The 17,842-nt window shown below is 46.0% G+C and overlaps 1 protein-coding gene across 1 annotated transcript in view; it reads left to right on the top strand.

The window, feature by feature from the left end:
• LOC121685278 (neurexin-1a-like) overlaps window positions 1–17,842 on the top strand; it is a 278,292-nt gene that overhangs the window by 88,539 nt on the left and 171,911 nt on the right. Inside the window, 5 exon segments of the mRNA XM_042065720.1 lie at window positions 562–585; window positions 1,793–1,954; window positions 7,519–7,960; window positions 16,131–16,195; window positions 16,197–16,515. Of these exon segments, the coding sequence (XP_041921654.1) occupies window positions 562–585; window positions 1,793–1,954; window positions 7,519–7,960; window positions 16,131–16,195; window positions 16,197–16,515 (1,012 nt within the window).

Raw genomic sequence — 17,842 nt, 5'->3', positions numbered from 1 at the left:
ATAAAACAAAAATAAACTGGAGAATGATCAAAAAACAGAAATAAGAAAAAAAAAACGGAGAGACTTTCGTTAAAGAGGGTCACCTGATGTGCTTTAGGCCTTCTCCCGTCTCGTCGTCCTCTCTGATGTCTGTCAGTCATGTACTCTGCTGGGGGGGGGGGGGGGGGGGGGGGCTGGACTTTTGGGAGCTTGTGAAATGCTGAGTCTTACTGAGCAGTCCTTTCACTGGGCACAAGACGTCCTGTCATTCTGTGCACACAGACCGAGTCATAGATCTCAGTGCTGGCCCCGTCTGTGGGGCTGCACTAGAAGTTCATTTGACCAGCTTTTTTCTTGTATAGACTTATTTTGCCCTTTTTTCTCCTATGTGTTACTAACATGCTTTGGAAAAGCAAAACAACTAACGTCATTCATGGAATGTGCCATTCTACTAACCTATATATTTTTTGACGTTTTTTAACAATGTACTAACCTCTGTAGTAACCATCATATCTTTTTTAAGTAACAATCGTTATTCTGTTCACAGTTTTTAATTTCCTTTCTCCCCCCTTTTCCACAAAGCATTCAGGCATTGGACACGCTATGGTAAACAAACTACATTGTTCGGTAGATATCATTCTAATTGTTTCTTAGTTTGGGTTTGCCGTGTGTTTCCTTTCTTTCTTTTCACTGTAGACGTCATTAACAAAAAAAGGGGAACTGCGGTTGGTACTCTTCTGCTTACTTTTTTCGACTCCTTTTAGTTTTTTCTCTCTTCTCATCCGTTGGTTTCTCCTTCCTTGTTTCACTGTTTTTGTTTTTGTTTTCCTTTCCAATTGAGTTGTGACCCACCTTTTTTTAGGAGCATCGTTTCGAGCCTTTTGCACCAAGCAGTGGTTTACAAGGAGGGTCCTCTCCTGGCTGGCTGACCAACTGTTCTTTGGGCTCAGCCAGTTTTGATTTCCATTCACTTTGCATGGCATGCATTCAAGAATGTGCACTGTGGCTGTTCAGCTGCTCATTCGTTGTCATGGTTGTCACATGAAACTCGTGATTGTCTCTGGTGGCTTGTTTATTGATTTTCATTTATTTCTTTTTTCTTGTGGTTTCTGAGTCCTGCCTTCTTTGTTTTTGTTTTTTGGCACAAGTCATGTGTTGTTGCTTGTCCCTGACACCATGTGGAAAATGTCTATTTTTCCTTCAACTAACATAAACTCTTGGTCTTTTTTTTCTTTTTGTGTCCATGCATCAAAAAGAAAAAAAAGAGAGAGAATAGCATGTCGTCTTCAGAGCACCTGAAAACAAACTATTAACCAAATGCAAAGTGTGTTTGTGCTTCAAAATGCTTGTGCTTCCACTCTAACACTACAGCATGCATTTGTTTTCATTTCTTTTGTAGAGAGCTAACTAGCTAAACTTACTAATGACAAACCCCTAGCATACAGTAACTAACTAACAGAACTTTACTAACACCATTTTTGTGTCTGCAAAATTTCTTTTTTTTAATCGCAGCAGGGCGAATACTAACACTGGGCAATCTATTAACTTCTTTTAACCAGAATAATTAGGTTCTCATATGGGCTTGCAGTCCACAAAGTAATCCCAAACTGGACAAAATAATGCAAAGACAAGAAAAAAATAATAATCTCTTTGAAACAGACATGAAAATGGGTTTCAGACCAAAATTACAAACCAGATACGAGATAGACAGGAAGCAGGCCTCAGGCACAAAGAGGGCAAAATCAGAAAGCCGGACTGCACTGAGTAGCCTACTGGAGTATAGCGTGTCCTTTCCCTGTGCTTTGTTGTTTAGGTCACAATATCCGTGGATGGAATACTGACCACCACTGGATATACACAAGAGGACTACACCATGCTAGGCTCCGACGACTTTTTCTATGTTGGAGGCAGTCCTAGCACAGCCGACTTGCCTGGATCTCCTGTTAGCAACAACTTTATGGGTTGCCTGAAGGAGGTAAACACCTTGCTTCTGGGTTTGGGTGTGCCTCAAGAGGATGTGTGTACTTAACACTTGCACAGATGGCCACGCAAAGAAACACACACACGCACACACACACACACACACACACACACACACACACACATTTAGGTTAGAGAATCATTGTGAGAATCATTGTGTTTGCTGAATACGTCTTTACATCAAATAAAACGCCATCATTGAAATGTCTGATCACACCTTTGCCATCAGCATAGATGGCACAGATTATTTCTGTCAATATAAAATATATTTTTTAAATGAACTGCACCTCCATTGGTAATAGGCCCCAATATGTTCACTAACATTAATACAGAATGGATAGATTGACTCAAACTGTAATTAGCGAAATCCCAAAGAGGCCATAGAGTGCCCTGCTCAGCAACATCTGTATTCTGGTGCAAAAACAGCAATGAATGTCATAACAAATGTTTTTAAGCACTGACGGCGTTTCGGGCTCATTACTTTGTGTTAATGGCAATGTCATAAAATGTGTGTCAAATGAGGCGAGAAACAGACATGGGACACACACTGACTCCGTCAGGGTCGAAGAGAGAGATACTGTAGAGAGAGCACTGCTTTTTGCCCCACAGTAGACGAAGCAAAATATTTCAGGAGCGAGGCCGTCAGCACAAGGCACTGGGAGGGAAGCTCAGGCAAGTCCAAGCAGCAAGTGTTGGAAAAAATCCAGTGAGCTGCAATCATGGTCTGTACTCCATCTCTCTCTCTCTCTCTCTCTCTCTCTCTCTCTTTCTCTCTCTTGCTCTCTCTCTCTCTCGCTTCCTCTCTTTCTCTGTCTCGCTCACTCTGTCTCTTTTGGTGCTTTTTTCCATTTTCGACACACTATTATATTTTAATATGTGTGGTATTAAAGTTACATCAGGCCACTTAATGGGAATTCTGACCTGGAAAAAAAAAATGGCCCTCCATGTCAGCAGCCACCTGGGAAGAGGTTGGCTTCCCTGCAAAGTAAGAGTCTTTGAAGAGCGACCTATGCACATATTTCTGTTCTTTTCTCTTTTCATTTCCAAACTCAGATAGCCTCAATCGTCCTTCCTTCCTCGAGGAAGAGGACGACAGAAACCTCTCCCTGTTCCTCTTATCCTTTGTGTCCTACATGCTGTATTATCTCCAGCCCAAATGAATGTTCTCCTCAAACTTGTGCAAAAAAAAAAAGATGTTATTAGGCAGCTTGGTGGCTAGGACTCAGCTTGTTAGTGGACGTGAGTGCAATGGCTTTCTGCAGAGCATAGGGAGAGCACAAGCACACACTCTGCACACAACTATCAGCCTTGCAGCCGCTGCTCTCCAAGGCTAAGCCACTCAGGGTGCCATTCAGATCGCACGGTCCTCTGCTGTTCGATGAATGGCCATTTTTAAGAGGGTTATTCACAACAGCCTTACACAGTCAGGGCATTTTAGATTACGTACATAGTTGGAAATAATCTTGAGGGCTTCGTGTTATTTGTCTGTAAATTCAGGTGCGCAAGGAGGTTTTGTGCGTGAGTGGCTAAGAGCGCTCAGCTCAGTAGAATATCTAAGCCACAGCAAGTCAATGTCTCAGCGCATTACCGACCTTTGAGCGTACAGTAGTTCTCTCTGGAGTGGCTATGGTGAACTGTGAGCTCTCCCTCACCTCTGCTCGAGACCGAGCCCCCGGTCGGCTCAGAAATCCGCACGGCTCAGCCCGACTCAACATAGCTCCGTATTCAGCCTCCTCAATCCTGACGACGTGAGAGTTATGATCGGGGGGAGCGCCGAGCCCTGTCTCTGATTGATCGCGTGTTCCCGGGGCCACAGTTGAGTCGGCCGCGCCCGTGCTGTGTTTCAGCACATGTCTGCAAACCACCAGGTCTCATGTGCCCTGCTTTCCCCCTGCTTTGATGATGAAACACCGCAGATGTAATGGCCCTGATGTCAGAGACCCAGGGGTTGAAGACAAATGAGCATGGCATTGGGCTCCACTGGCTGCAGGGGGAGAGAGAGAGGAACTCCAGCCATAGCCCTGGCTCCAGCCAATCTCCTTGGGCTCTGAAAAGGTGCCCCCCCCCCCCCCCCCCCCCCCCCACACACACACACACACACACACACACACACACACACACACACACAAACACACACTACTGCTCTTCCTCTGCATTGATCGTCCTTTATTGGCAGCGTCTGTTGTGCCTCCAGCCTCGGTGACTAAAGCTGTACTGCAGACTGGGGCCCCTTTTTTCTGCCCCTCTAACACTAAGATCCAAATGTCTGTGTGACTTGATCAAATGTCTGTGACTTGGCAGATATTCATTCAGTTGTTTCTTTTTAGTGTGTTAAAGGATAATTCCTGTATTTAGCACTTTGAGTCCCTTTTCTGGTTTGTTTTGGATGAACTAGAGTGTGTTCTCTTGGTTGTGTGGTTAGTGCCTGTGGCGTCACAAGTCTATTTCCAGTCCATCAAGTACAAACAGTAATTATTACTAGCACATCTAATGTAATGCACATGCGAGGCGCTGCATGCTGTGCTGGTGTCTATCTTAACCCCCTTTTTTGCAGAGTGAGATAGGCTCCCTGATACAGTTTCATGCCTAATGCTAATATGCTCCCAGGGGACATGTCCCTGTTTTCAGGTGGATGCAAACCCTGTCAGTTGAGAGAACAGGAAGAGAGGGCAGAAGGGGGTGGGGGGGTGGTTGCTTGTATTTCTCTTATTTTTGACCCATTTTGTCTGGTGTGGAAAGGACATAAATTCTGTCTTAAAGCTGTGATCTGTGTATATGGCGGCTCCGGACCGGGAAACTAACAGAATGGCTAAAAGCCTCCTGCATCTCATTGCTGCTCATCAGGGTGATCCTCGTCTGCAGCCTCTCACATTCTTACAGGGATGATTTCATCATTACCAGGGAGCTGATGTGGATCTGGGTTACATATAAAGCAGCCATGACAAAATAATGCATGCATTTGTACTCTGAATGCATTTTAATTGCAAGTACAAGACCCAGTTAAAGTCATTTGCCATGTCCCAATGGTTGAAGGTGTCAATATTTCAGTTTACATTAAGTGAGAGGCTTTCACAGAAAACAATGTGGATTAGTTAATTATGGGAATAGACCGATAATGAACACTAATGCAGCATCAGGGCCGCGGTCCTGTCTTGGCCAATGAAAATAAGCCATAAACCTGAGAGGGCCGTGTGGGGAGGTAAGAATAATGCTCTCTCGGCAGTCTGTTGAGTCTTTCAGGGATGGTTGGGAGTCCACCCAGAGCACTTAATTCAGTTTTCAGTTTACAAAGCCTGCCAAAGTGGATTACTGACAGTTCTGCTTCTCACATTATTCAACCTCCCAAAAAGAAAAGAGTGGAGTGTTTTTTGCAGGGTGGCGGATATTCATCCAGCCCCAGACAATCCCCCATATGTTACTGGAACGCACATCATCAATTTTTAATAAGCCGTAATTGTTATAACATCAAAAGCCAGCCAACGTCTTTGCGCTCGTGTTTTGCCGTGATTAGCGTAACGGCGGCGGAGTGCCTTTTGTCTCGACGCCATTGTGCAGCCTTCAGTTGCGGAGGCACCGCCTGGATCAATGCTCACAAAAACGCACCGCGTGCCTCCCCGAAGCGTGTCAATCACCGGGGGCGCGGTGCGAGCTTGTTTGGATTGCCTCTTATCGCCGTCCAGCAAGCAGAGGTCAGGGGCTCTCATTCTCCGCTCATGAATACTCCAATTTGTATTACACATAATCACACTCCTGTGTCCCCGCGCAGCACCTACTCCATGCTGCGGTCCCCCCTTTTGTCATCGCAACAATGGCCGAGCACTATCACAAAGCTGTTGTTCTTGGTTCGGGAGGTTTAGTGTTATTGTGTGTTGTTATTTTGTTTCACAGTGTCATAATGCATTGTTTGTCCCTGTGTTGTTTGGGTCTTGTTGCTGTATGCATGGTAACTGGATTGGGACAATAAAGGGTTTCTTAGGGACGAGTGGGATGGTGGAGAGGCAAAGAGATAGTAATCTGTTCTTCAGGAATGTCCCTTTCAATTAGGGGACCCCACAGGGTTCCAGATTGGACCATGCACACGCACGATAGGGGCCAGCTGCACTGGCTCAGGGATCCTCTAATCATCATCACGGACAGATGGTCTAACCTGAAGCCTTTAGTGTTTAGGATGGAACACAGTAACACAGTATGGAAGTGTGTGTGTGTGTATGTGTGTGTGTGTGAGTGTGAGTGAGTGAGTGAGTAGGTGTGGGTGTGTGTGTGTTTGTGTGGGTGTACGTGCGTGCGTTTGTGTGTTTATATGTATAAGTCTGTGTGTGTGTGTGTGTGCGTGTGTGTGTGTGTGCTCGTGTGTGCTCATGTGTTTGATGAGGATGCACCAGGGCATGGGATGTTCACACCCACAGCGTTTTCTTTGTAGCAGCTCTGAGATTGATAGCATCTCCAGTGTGGAGTCTCTGGCTTATGGCTGGTGATGTGCAGGGGCCCAGGTGTGCAGGTGTGCAGATAGGCTTGCGTGTGCGTGCATGTGTCAATATGGGTCTGCCAGTGTGTCTGTAGGTAAGTGTGTTTGCCTGTGCACATGTGTGTGTGTGTGTGTGTGTGTGTGTGTGTGTGTGTGTGTGTGTGTGTGTGTGTGTGTGTGTGTGTGTGTGTGTGTGTATGTGTGTGTGTGTATGTTTTCCATGCCACATGAGCCTGGCGGATGACTGTCATGCTCTCAGCTAATTCAGTGGTTTGGGACGGAGTCAAATATAGAGCCTGTCATGATGGCACAAAGTCAGACCCTTTCGGAGGCTGGCCTTCTTATTTTGACACTTTACCTCATCTGGTGCTTCTGCAGAGACCAGTTTCTGCTTTTACCGCCCTGATGACTCACTCCATTTTAAAATGTAAATAAAACATGAATATTATTTATTTCTTCAAATACTCCCGTCTTTTTGGGTCAAGTTGTTTACTAATGTATGATTTTCCGGCACATTAGATGGGGGCTTTTTGGGTGCATATTTGAATCCTCCATGAATCCAGAGGCATATGCACGCTCTTCTGCATTGGCCTTTGCGTGATGGGGTCCAAGTCTGCTTCTGTTGGCCACTGTCTTAAAATGTCTCCCTGTGTCTGCACTGAGGAAGACACATGGTGGTATCTTTGAGAGGCAGGCAGGTTGTTGGCAGAGCTTAGTGAGGAAATGCCAGCTTGGAAAGGAATGCCCATGGGCGTCCGTGAGAGGAGACACCTGATGACCGGCATTCATGTCACTCAGTCAATCCAAAAAATGAGGCGCCAAGAGGCTCTCCAACTTTCTGACAGCTCATTTGGCATTGCCAGGAAAAATATTGTGAAGAAATTAATTGGCTATGCACTGATACATTCTTGACAGTAAAAGAGAAATACTGAAATAAATCAATGTAAGTTTAAACGCTTCAATATGTTTACGTATTCAGCAAACATGATATTCTCGGACAGAATATTCTCACAGAAACATGGGTTTGCGTGTGTGAACATCTCATCTGTTCACCAGTGTCTTAGTGTTAAACAACACCTTCTCTGCCACGGCAGGTTGTGTACAAAAACAATGACGTGCGTCTGGAGCTCTCCAGGATGGCAAAGCAAGAAGACCCAAAGATGAAGGTCCACGGTGTGGTGGCCTTCAAGTGCGAGAACGTGGCGACCCTTGACCCCATCACCTTCGAAACGCCAGAGTCCTTCATCACCCTGGACAAGTGGAACGCCAAAAAGACGGGCTCGATCTCGTTCGACTTCCGCACCACGGAGCCCAACGGGCTGTTGCTCTTCAGCCACGGCAAGCCCAAGCAGCAGATCAAAGGGGCTAAAAGCCAGCAGTCGCTCAGGGTGGATTTCTTTGCCATTGAAATGCTGGAGGGCCACCTGTACCTGCTGCTGGACATGGGCTCGGGCACCACCAAAACGCGCGCGGTCAACAAAAAGGTCAACGATGGAGAGTGGTACCATGTGGACTTCCAACGGGATGGGCGATCAGGTATGTTTGCTTTGGTTTCTATTGCTTTTGGAAGGTGTTGGTGAAACTTTATGACTTTCAGTATTTATTCTTCAGTAGTAGCAGAGCAGGCAACTCAGAAACATGTGTTAAGCAAAATGTTGTAATTAGGTGAGGAGAGAAAGAAGTTCATTAAAGTGTAATTCCAGCGAAAATTGACACAAGGGTGTTTTTCTGCATTAAAACACATCAAACAAGCCGTGGAGACAGTAATTTTCATTGATCAACAGCTACAGAGCTTGGCCTGGTATATTCTATAGCCCCAAATCGCAAGCAGTGGATTAGCTATGGGCAGTAAGCTCAGTAAGTAAACGCTTTCCAAATAACATTTTTTTTAACCGGTAATATTGTTCAAAGCAGCACCAAACCTCGTCAGTTAGCTTGCTTAGGGTCTCTACACATAAAACGAAGCACCAACGACCTAGTTAGCGAATGCAGTGTTTATTACAGAAGACTGGTAAGAACACTTACCACAGTCACGCTATCAGGAGAAATTATTTGGCAACCTCCGTAAAGCGTTAATAGAGGTGACCAAATAATTTCTCCGGATATTGGACTGTGGTGCTGGTAGGGGGACAGTTGGGAAGTGTTCTTAACATTTTCGCTGGAATTACACTTTAACTCTCCTGTGTTCTCTCTTGATAGACCAAATGCAATTAGAACGTTATATGTATGAGCCAACCTATGTGTCTTATTTTATTATACGGCTCTCTTTTTGGGGTCCTTCATACTGTCATTGCAGCACATGGAAATCATGAGTCATGAGAGTCATTTTCACAGAATCCCACGCTAAATATCTTCTCTGCGAATCCAGAACTTGTTGGACCCCTCCCTCAGAACATTTAGCTGAAATAAGCCGGGGATCCTTTAGGTGGATTTTTATCCCCCTCAGCTTTGCCTGTGTAGATTATGCGAGTGCTTTGTCAGTTATGACCTCCTTCAGGCTAGCGTAGCGCACGGTCTCTGCCTGAGATTCTCGGCCTCCTTCTCCTGCCGTGCCGCGCGTCCTCTGGGCCCCTGGTGTTACGGGCGCTTGGCCCCCCGTCGGTTTGCTTATCTAAGCAGCAATTTGTTAGTGTGTGCTCACAGCCAAGGCCTCACAATGTCACAGCGCAAATTAGATACACCCTCGCAACCATGTTTTCCACTCCATCTCCAGGGCTGGAAATTACATTAACTGTTTCATTACCCCTGCAACCATGCAGTGGGAGTGCCTACCCAGTAGCAGGTGTCTCAAGCAGCGGTCACTCACACAGAAGGAAAAGGACTGTTACTCTGGCATTTCAAAACATTTTCAAAAGGCTTGCTGAATGTAGGGTAATATGTATCACACAAATTTTCAGCTGTCACAATACTAATGTTCTTCAGCCATAACTCATGAGTCAACCATGTCATAACAGCTCTGTGTTGATGTATGATAACAGCGCTGATACCAGACAGTGTATGTGTGATGTCCCAGTTGTTTTGAACCAGTGGAATTCACTTACAATGCTAAACTATTCCCCTGAGTTGCAAATGCATGCACTTGGCCTTGGCTCTCTGACTATCAGGCTATTGCTCTCTCTCTCTCTCTCTCTCTCTCTCTCTCTCTGTCTCTCTCTCTCTCTCTCTTTCTCTCTCTTTCTCTCTCTCTCCCCCCTCTCTCTCTCCATCTCATCTCCTCTGTTAAGCGCCAGTGAGTCTGAGGTCAGATCTCTCACTCGTGAGGAGCAGCCCAACAGCGCAGTCTGCCACGGCTCGTGCCTGACACTGCCACAGCTGTGCCCCCCAGCCCCTGCGTCGTCACACCCCTCCGCTTGGCACAGAGCACAGACTGGTCCCCGCCACTGCGACTAGCTGTCCCCTGAATCATCACACGACTCACAGTCCATCCATCCATCCAAACACCCACCCCCCTACACACAAACACACACACACACACACAAACCCCCCACACCCCTAGCTCACACCAGGGACTTGCACAGGCAAACTAATGTGTTGAGGGCGTTTGTGAAGCATGGTTGCTGTGCACTCAGGATACAGCTATAGGATGTGAAATGGCTAATGAAATATCTGCGCTGGGCATATCTGGCAGCTGTAGTGTTGAGAAAGCATCCGAGGGGTAGTGTTGAGCGTTTGCCCTCCTACGTCACAGAGGTGATGCTGCCCTGATGTCTGTGTGATAAAAGGGATATTTCGGCATTTGAAATATAATTGAGGGTGGAGTGATGTCTATTGTCGCCCGTGCTGCATCTATCACTTTTATCGGGCGATAAGGACTTCCCAATCTTCACACTATTTACGTGTGCGTTATCGACCGCTGGAATCTCTCTTGTTTCTCTCTCTCGCTCCCTCTATCTGGCTCCATATCTCAGTCCCCTCCTCCTCCTCCTCCTCCTCCCCTCCATGCTCCAGCCCCCCCCCCCCCCCCTTACCATTTTTGCATTCTTCCAGCCTCGCGCCTCCCGCATCAGCTAAGCTCTGCTTGCGTTTCCATGGCAACCTCAGCCAGGGATCTCTGAAGGCTCAGCTCAGCCCGGCTGCCGAGTGGCTCGCTGGCTGAACTGGACCCTAATGAAATCTCTCTCTCTCTCTCTCTTTCTCTCCCTCTATCTATCTGTCGCTCTATGTTCCTTTTAAAACGCGTAGTCTAGGCGGACACGGCATGCGTGCCGCTTTTGATGCATTAAGAGACGTCACGTTATCTGCCAGCGCCGGGCACCAGTAACACCTGGCCTCCTCTCACCGGAGTGCTGTATTAAACATTTAGAAGCACAATGATGAAACCTGCAGTAAAAGTCTTTTAAAGGGGCTGTTAGGGGAGGAGGTTTACCTCGATTCACTCTCCCACTGAAGGCCCAGGCACACGAGCACTGGACATAGTTCCCCCCATTGTTAATCTTCTGAATTAAAGGAAAAAGTTGCAGAGCACATCTTTTGAAAAGCTGTTATTCACCTTGTTTTGCTGTTCTGTTGTTCTGCAGTGCTGTGCACCGAAAACATATACTGAAAATATTTCATTATATCCAAGCAAAAACAACCGAGTGTACGGAAATATGGCTTGGGTGTTCATGTGTCAAATGCTTAGTCAAAAAAGGTTATTGGCTTGACCGAGGAATGCATTTGGGGAGAAAGTTGATGAACGTTGGAATTCCTACTTGGCCCAAATTCAGTTTGCTTACGTGACCAAAAGCTTTTTCTCGCAGGATTCCACAGTGTCCCAGATGCACATATTTATGCATGAAACACAGGCCTGCCCCAGTTTTCCTTTTGTATTTTTAAACTGTATGTGCTCTGAAAAGAGGAGCTGCAGAGACATATTCAATTATGTGTACCTAGATGACCATAACTGCAATAAATACTTTACTGCTACGACTATTGGGGTGGAGGGTGGGATGTTCAATCTCTGCACATGTCAGATTATTGCCATCCACTGATGTCTCATTAAGAGTCATTTGCTAAATGTAATGCATGGGCAGCAGCCCTTTGCAATCCCTGTCTCGAGGTTGTAGAGCTGTTGTGTGAAGGGTGACAAAATGTTCACTGTTTGCCCTGAGGCCCTTTGGCTGTTTCATTAATAGTGAAGACACACACACACACACACACACACACACACACACACACACACACACACACACACACACACACACACACAAACAATATAAAGCCTCCTGCTTTTTACATAGCCAAAAATTCAACAAACACACGGTTCATGTACCTACACACACATGATTTATGCACACATACAGGACACGCTCGCACACACACACGCACACTGGCACACAGGAATCAACATGCCATCTCAAAAGCGTGTGAGTCACAAAGCATATGGCGCGCAGGGCCTTTTCATCTACGCCTCAGATGTTTTATTAATACACATGCCACACGTCATCCCAGACACAGTGCAAGAAAAACAGCCCATTATCATTTCCTTCAATACACTAACCCATCCGATACTCCCTGTTCAGCATTCTCATCATTGATTGAAGGTGAAAAAGTGTGATCGTAATGAATGGGGTGTCAGTACCAGAATGTTCCCACTACCAACACTCACACAAATCTAGCACATCAAAAAGACATTGACACAAAGAGTTATGCAATGGTTGAAGAAAAAAATCCAGGACATTCACTGTAAGGAGAAACTAAACTAAACAAAACAAAACTAAAATAAAAAGACACTGGCATTTCCCCGGGACAAGGCGAAGCGCCAACTTCCCCGAAATACACAGACTCTTCCTGCCAAAACCTCCCACCCGTCTTCTTTGGGGGCACAAAGGCAGGCGTGAATACGGTGACAGTTTCAGCCATTGTGTTTTTAGCCACACCGCATTAAGCGTGTGTTCTCGCTAAAGAAAACCGCTCTCCTCTCTGACGAAAGCTCCTCGCTGAGCTCCCTTTGGTCAGCGACCAGAGAGAATGGGATCTCTGTCACTGCCTGTGTTTTTGGCAGGCAGACAGTGGGGGCGTGTAGAACACAAGCACCAACCACCCCACCCCCCAAAGTCATGCACCGAGCCCTTCCACTCAAGCCCCAGTCAGTCCCTTGCGGAGCTTTAGCCATATCAACTTAACTGGATTTCAGTAATCCCTCCTTACATATGTTGCAGAAAGTGCTGGAGCACTGCTAGCTGAGATGCTAAGCGGAGCGAGACTGATGTAGACATCACAGCCAGATCGGAAATTCTGTCTGTGCCACAGAGATATAGGTACCGCAGTGGAAACATCAACCACCATCTACCCAAAGGAATAACTGCTTTCCTTCCTCTTCGTCTTCCTCTTTGTCTTCCATTTCTCCCATTTTGCCACTTCTCCTTCACTTCCTTATGGAGTTTTTGTTTTTTTCTTTCAATTCTCCCAAATCAATGATCCTTTTGTCTGCTACCTACAGTGTACTCAAACACACCCTACTGGCTTATTCCATGGTGCTTTTCATGACAACCTTTCTCCTCACCTCCCAATACTTCATTACTGTATCTATAAATACTTCTGCAGAAGCTTTAGGTGAATCAATTTGTTCCATTCTTCATGTCACCCGTGTCGGCATGGCAGTCAAGCCTCTGGGGACGATGTAGTGCTCCGTGACTTAAACCTAACTTGACTTTGTTTACATACTTTCTTCCAGAGCCCTGACAGGACTAGGGTACTGGAGGAAATGTCTTGAAAGAGTCTGACATCTCCCTCTTATCCCCCACTTACATCAATTTAGTCAGCCGCGCTGCACATCCAACAAGCCATATCTTCTCAGCGCGCAAGCATGCAAAAGGAAATGCTCCAGACTAGCGATGCAATAAGGTCCCATTCATTCTCCCACAGTGCCATCTTCTCAGCAAAATATTTATGAGAGATGCCGCCATCTTGAACTGTCTTCCTGACAGCTTTTTTTTTCAGTAAGGAGTGCAAACTCATCCTCCCGTAGCCTCACGGAGCTCCTTAAAGTGAAAGTTTTTTTTTTTTTTCTCATGCTGTTACTTATTCATAATTTAACTTGATGGCAGATCATAAATTTAGCCCACTTGAGAGCACAGCGATGCAGAAATCAATCCCCATGTAAACATTTTGCTAAAAGCTACTGAATTCCATATCAAACTCTTTTCAGTTAAAAATATCTGTGCCTCCCCAGTTTTCATGGCAACCACGATTTCTTGCCTTTCCCTCTTGATTTTTTTTCTTATTCTCTTTCTTTTCGTTTTCACTTTTTTTCTTTTTCTGCTGAAGTGCCCAAAGAATTGCTCAGCTCCCCAAAGACCTAATGTGGTCCATTTCTTTTTCAAGTCCTCCTCTTTAAATCCTGCTGACTTCACACACTGCCATTACAAAGCACAACGTTTGATCCTAACGCTTAAATGTGATGTTGGGGTTGTGTTGGTGGGTGGAACCGGGTATAAATGTGCCACCCCCATCCCCACCCCCTCCCTGCGGTTGACTGCGGTGCACCTCGTGTGGCCAGCACAGGGTGAACTCTTCCCTGCTAATGAGTTTGATGGAGTGAGCTCGTTAGCTCTAACCTGAGGGGAGATGTTTGGCCGAAGTGACCGCAGGTTCGTGCCAAGTGCTCCTGCGCTGGACAAACCCGGGCAGCTGTGGCCGACTGCAGAGGGGAACTGCGTTTGGGAGGGCGGCCGCCCGGTTGTGGCCTGCGGAGGGTGCTGGAACAGATGTGTGGAGGCACGACCTGCAGAAAATTGCCTGAATGTGTTTTTTGGAGGTGAGGTTAATCACCATGCCACGTCGCCTCAGTTCACTACGACTTGTCAGCAGGTGTCAAAGGGCAATTTGGATTCAGAGGAAAGCCACACCGCAAGTTTTATTTTAAAAAACTCCAGCTGTAGTTAACAGGGAAACTTCAGTGCTCACAAAAGCACTGAACACTTTGCCAAAGCAAGAATACTCCACTCTCCCTCCCATTAGTTTAAAATCCTATGTGATCACAGGATCATTATACTCTTGAAAATGATACATGAACAGATCACAGTGTTGTTTTAGAGGCATTGAGACTCACTGCCTCAGAGCCTCTAGGATATGCATGCATGCTATTAGCATTTCCTGACATTGTTGTAAAAGAAGAAGGAAAAAAAATGAGGCAGCTAATTTCCTACTTAAAGTCAAATGAGATTTGACAGTGTTATTCTCTTTGCCTTCTGAATTGTCAGAATGGGAGAGACAGAAGCCGCTCTGATCCAAAGCTGGGGCACAGTGGGTCTCCGCAGTCGCAGTCTCACCCCCTTAGCCTGGAGGTCCCCGTCACCCATCACTGTTTGTTGACTCCGCTGTCTTGTCTCTGTCACTTCGAGAGAGCACATTTTTTATTCCTGTGTTTATCTCTTCTCCTGAGATTCCCCCCCTCTATCTTTGCCTTCTCTCTTCCTTACTCTCTCTCTTTCTTCTTCAGCGGGCCCGTGGAAGTGTGACAGTAGTTCTGAATGGTCCTCGGAGTCTCGTGGTATAGATCGCCACTCCTGGGTCAGTGGTCAGTCCAGCTGCGGCCATTAATTAGAGATCCACAATGGCTGAGAGTGCAGAGAGTGAGGGATCCATACGCAAATTAATCACCTGGACATAGGCCAGCGTGCACGCAGCACTGGCTCCCTTCCTCCCGCCAACATCCATCGTGTGTTTTTACAGTCCGGTCATGTCCATGTTGTTTACAGGGCTCCGGATTGAGAATTAAACCTGAATGAAAGCAATAAATCACACAGGCGAAACACACAAACTCCAAGTCACAGGTTTATGTGAGCAGGGAAGTGGGGAGTGGTGTGTGTGTGTGTGTGTGTGTGTGTGTGTGTGTGTGTGTGTGTGTGTGTTTGTGCGTGTTAGTGTCAGTGTGTATGGGTAAAGAGGAAGAAAAGTGTGTGTGTGTGTTTGTGTGTGTGTTTGTGTGTGTGTGTGTGAGAGAGAGAGTGAGAGTGAGAGAGAGAGAGAGAGAGAGAGAGAGAGAGAGAGAGAGAGAGAGAGAGAGAGAGAGAGAGAGAGAGAGAGAGAGAGAGAGAGAGAGAGGGCGGAGTGGGCGGAGAGGAAAAAAGAAACAACCTGTAGTTGGTTAATCACGTCCTTAAAGACGTCTCTGATGGGCCGGTGCGATGGCTCAGCTGGAATGATAGAGGGAGCACCCATTATTCTTTTCCTTTTCCCTTCTGTTTTATGAGCCCTGTGCCACAGATAAAGAGAGATTTACCATTGCAGGCCAATAGATTGAAAATTATTCTTCTCGCTTGCACCACAGTGAATCGGAAGCTGCTATTTGGTTAAAATAGCCTTGTAAAAGCAGTTTATAATTGTCCACAAAAGTGCCACTATTGATGGTCAACTCAAATGTGAGTGATTTCCATCCTCACTGACCTGATGTTTATTGACAGATACATTTTTAAAGGTTTGTGTGTAAATCTTGGTCCAGTACTGGGCCTTCGCTGCACTCTTGGTAGCTTGGTGACACAGCAGGTCTTGCAGGATTTCATCGATTAATATGACCAACCCAACCTTTCTACTGTATTGTTCTCTATTCTTAGTTATACCGACATCCACACTTCATGGGGTAACCCTCTCTCTCTCTCTCTCTCTCTCTCTCTCTCTCTCTCTCTCTCTCTCTCTCTCTCTCTCTCTCTCTCTCTCTCTCTCTCTCTCTCTCTCTCTCTTTTTTTTTTTCTCTCTCTCTATCTCTCTCTCTCTCTGTGTTCAGGTACCATCTCCATCAACACCCTCCGGACTGCGTACACTGCTCCAGGGGAGAGTGAGATCCTGGACCCTCGACGACAACCTGTACCTGGGTGGGCTCCCAGAGAACAAGATGGGCATGGTCTTCCCCACCGAGGTGTGGACGGCGCTGCTCAACTACGGCTACGTGGGCTGCATCCGCGACCTCTTTGTGGACGGCCAGAGCAAGGACGTCCGGCGCATTGCCGAGACGCAGAAGGCCGCTGGCGTCAAGCCCTCCTGCAGCAAGGAGGCGCCCAAGCTGTGCCTGAGCAACCCGTGCCAGAACAATGGCGTGTGCCGCGAGGGCTGGAACCGCTACGTGTGCGACTGCTCTGGGACTGGGTACCTGGGCCGCTCCTGTGAGAGAGGTGAGTCCAGCTGGACAAACGCTTGGTCAGGTTAGGTTGCTAAATGCCTGGTGGAAATTGGTTGGGTGTGTGTTGTTGCCATGACACATCACATAGCATAAACAGATAGCTAATGACCATTTATGGAAAAACATAAGGGAACTTTTAAGCTATTTTTTTATCTTTTAAGTCTCAAACAAAATCTTGGTGTGAGCTTTTCTCAAGTCCCATTGTTCATAGAGAAATAACAGAAATACTCATGAAGAAAGGATCCCTGTATTAACGCCACCTAAAGTATTATTAGCAACTCTCAGAAGTTAGCTTATCTTGCCGCAACAACCCTGTTTTTAGATCTGCATTTTGTCCTTTGTGTTGCATGTATGTTTATTTATTCATTTATTTATTTGGATTTCAAAGAAGATAATACTGAGGCTGTTAATCCTGAAATACCAATCAAAATCAAAACTCTGAAAATTGCTTTTGTCGACCACAATCTCTCTAACCTTCAAGAAAAGGCTTTGAGCCTAATATGTTTTTGTTTTTTTTATTAGTAGCTATAGGTTATCTCTGCAAATAAATGTTGACCTCATGGAGAGCTCCAGAAACCTGTAAACCCTTTCAATGCAGCCATGTTTGTTTACTGTCTCCCAGATAGTCGATGTTGGATGTCATGGTGTCATCTTAGGGCCTAGCATGTTGACATAGCCTGCTGTGTCCCACCATGCTGTAGAGGGTGTGCAGGGATGTGGTGGATGTGGTAAGCATTAAAAGGGGGCGGTGGATGATAAAGGCTTAAAGCATGGTGGGGCCCCCTGCTGCCTTTCTGCAGGCTTTGTCACAAGGGTTAGCACTGAGAAGACAGTCTGCCATGAAAACTCACATGTGGGGAAAAAAAGAGACAGCTTGTTTGTGTTCAGGTGACTAAAATCTTCTGTGAAGAAACATCAGTATCTGTGTGTTACAGGTGTATTGGTACAGAAGTGCAGTTTTACAGCATAAAGCTAATTCACTAAGAAAACAGGCAAATCATTGACTCATTATTATTGAGATGGCTAGCTGCCCATGTGTTTAGGTTTGTCATTTCTTGTTGAAGCCACGTTTTCTTTGGTTTCTTTGGTCATTGTATTACATTTCTGTGCCTCTATTTTACTAACACAGGAAGAACATTTGATCTAATCCTGCACAGAATACTTAAACTTTGCTAGTCAAGGTGCCTACTGATTCATTAGAAAACAAGTACAGTACAGTATATTTGGTGACAATTTTTGTCTCTTAAGTTTAGATTTGTGTATTCCTACAGTGTATGTGGGAACTGATGATTCACTCCTGTAATACACACCAGCATAGT

The sequence above is a fragment of the Alosa sapidissima genome, chromosome 16 (genome assembly GCF_018492685.1).
Source record: "Alosa sapidissima isolate fAloSap1 chromosome 16, fAloSap1.pri, whole genome shotgun sequence".
NCBI classification, from domain to species: Eukaryota; Metazoa; Chordata; class Actinopteri; order Clupeiformes; family Clupeidae; genus Alosa; species Alosa sapidissima.
This window is presented reverse-complemented; position numbering and strand designations above follow the sequence as displayed.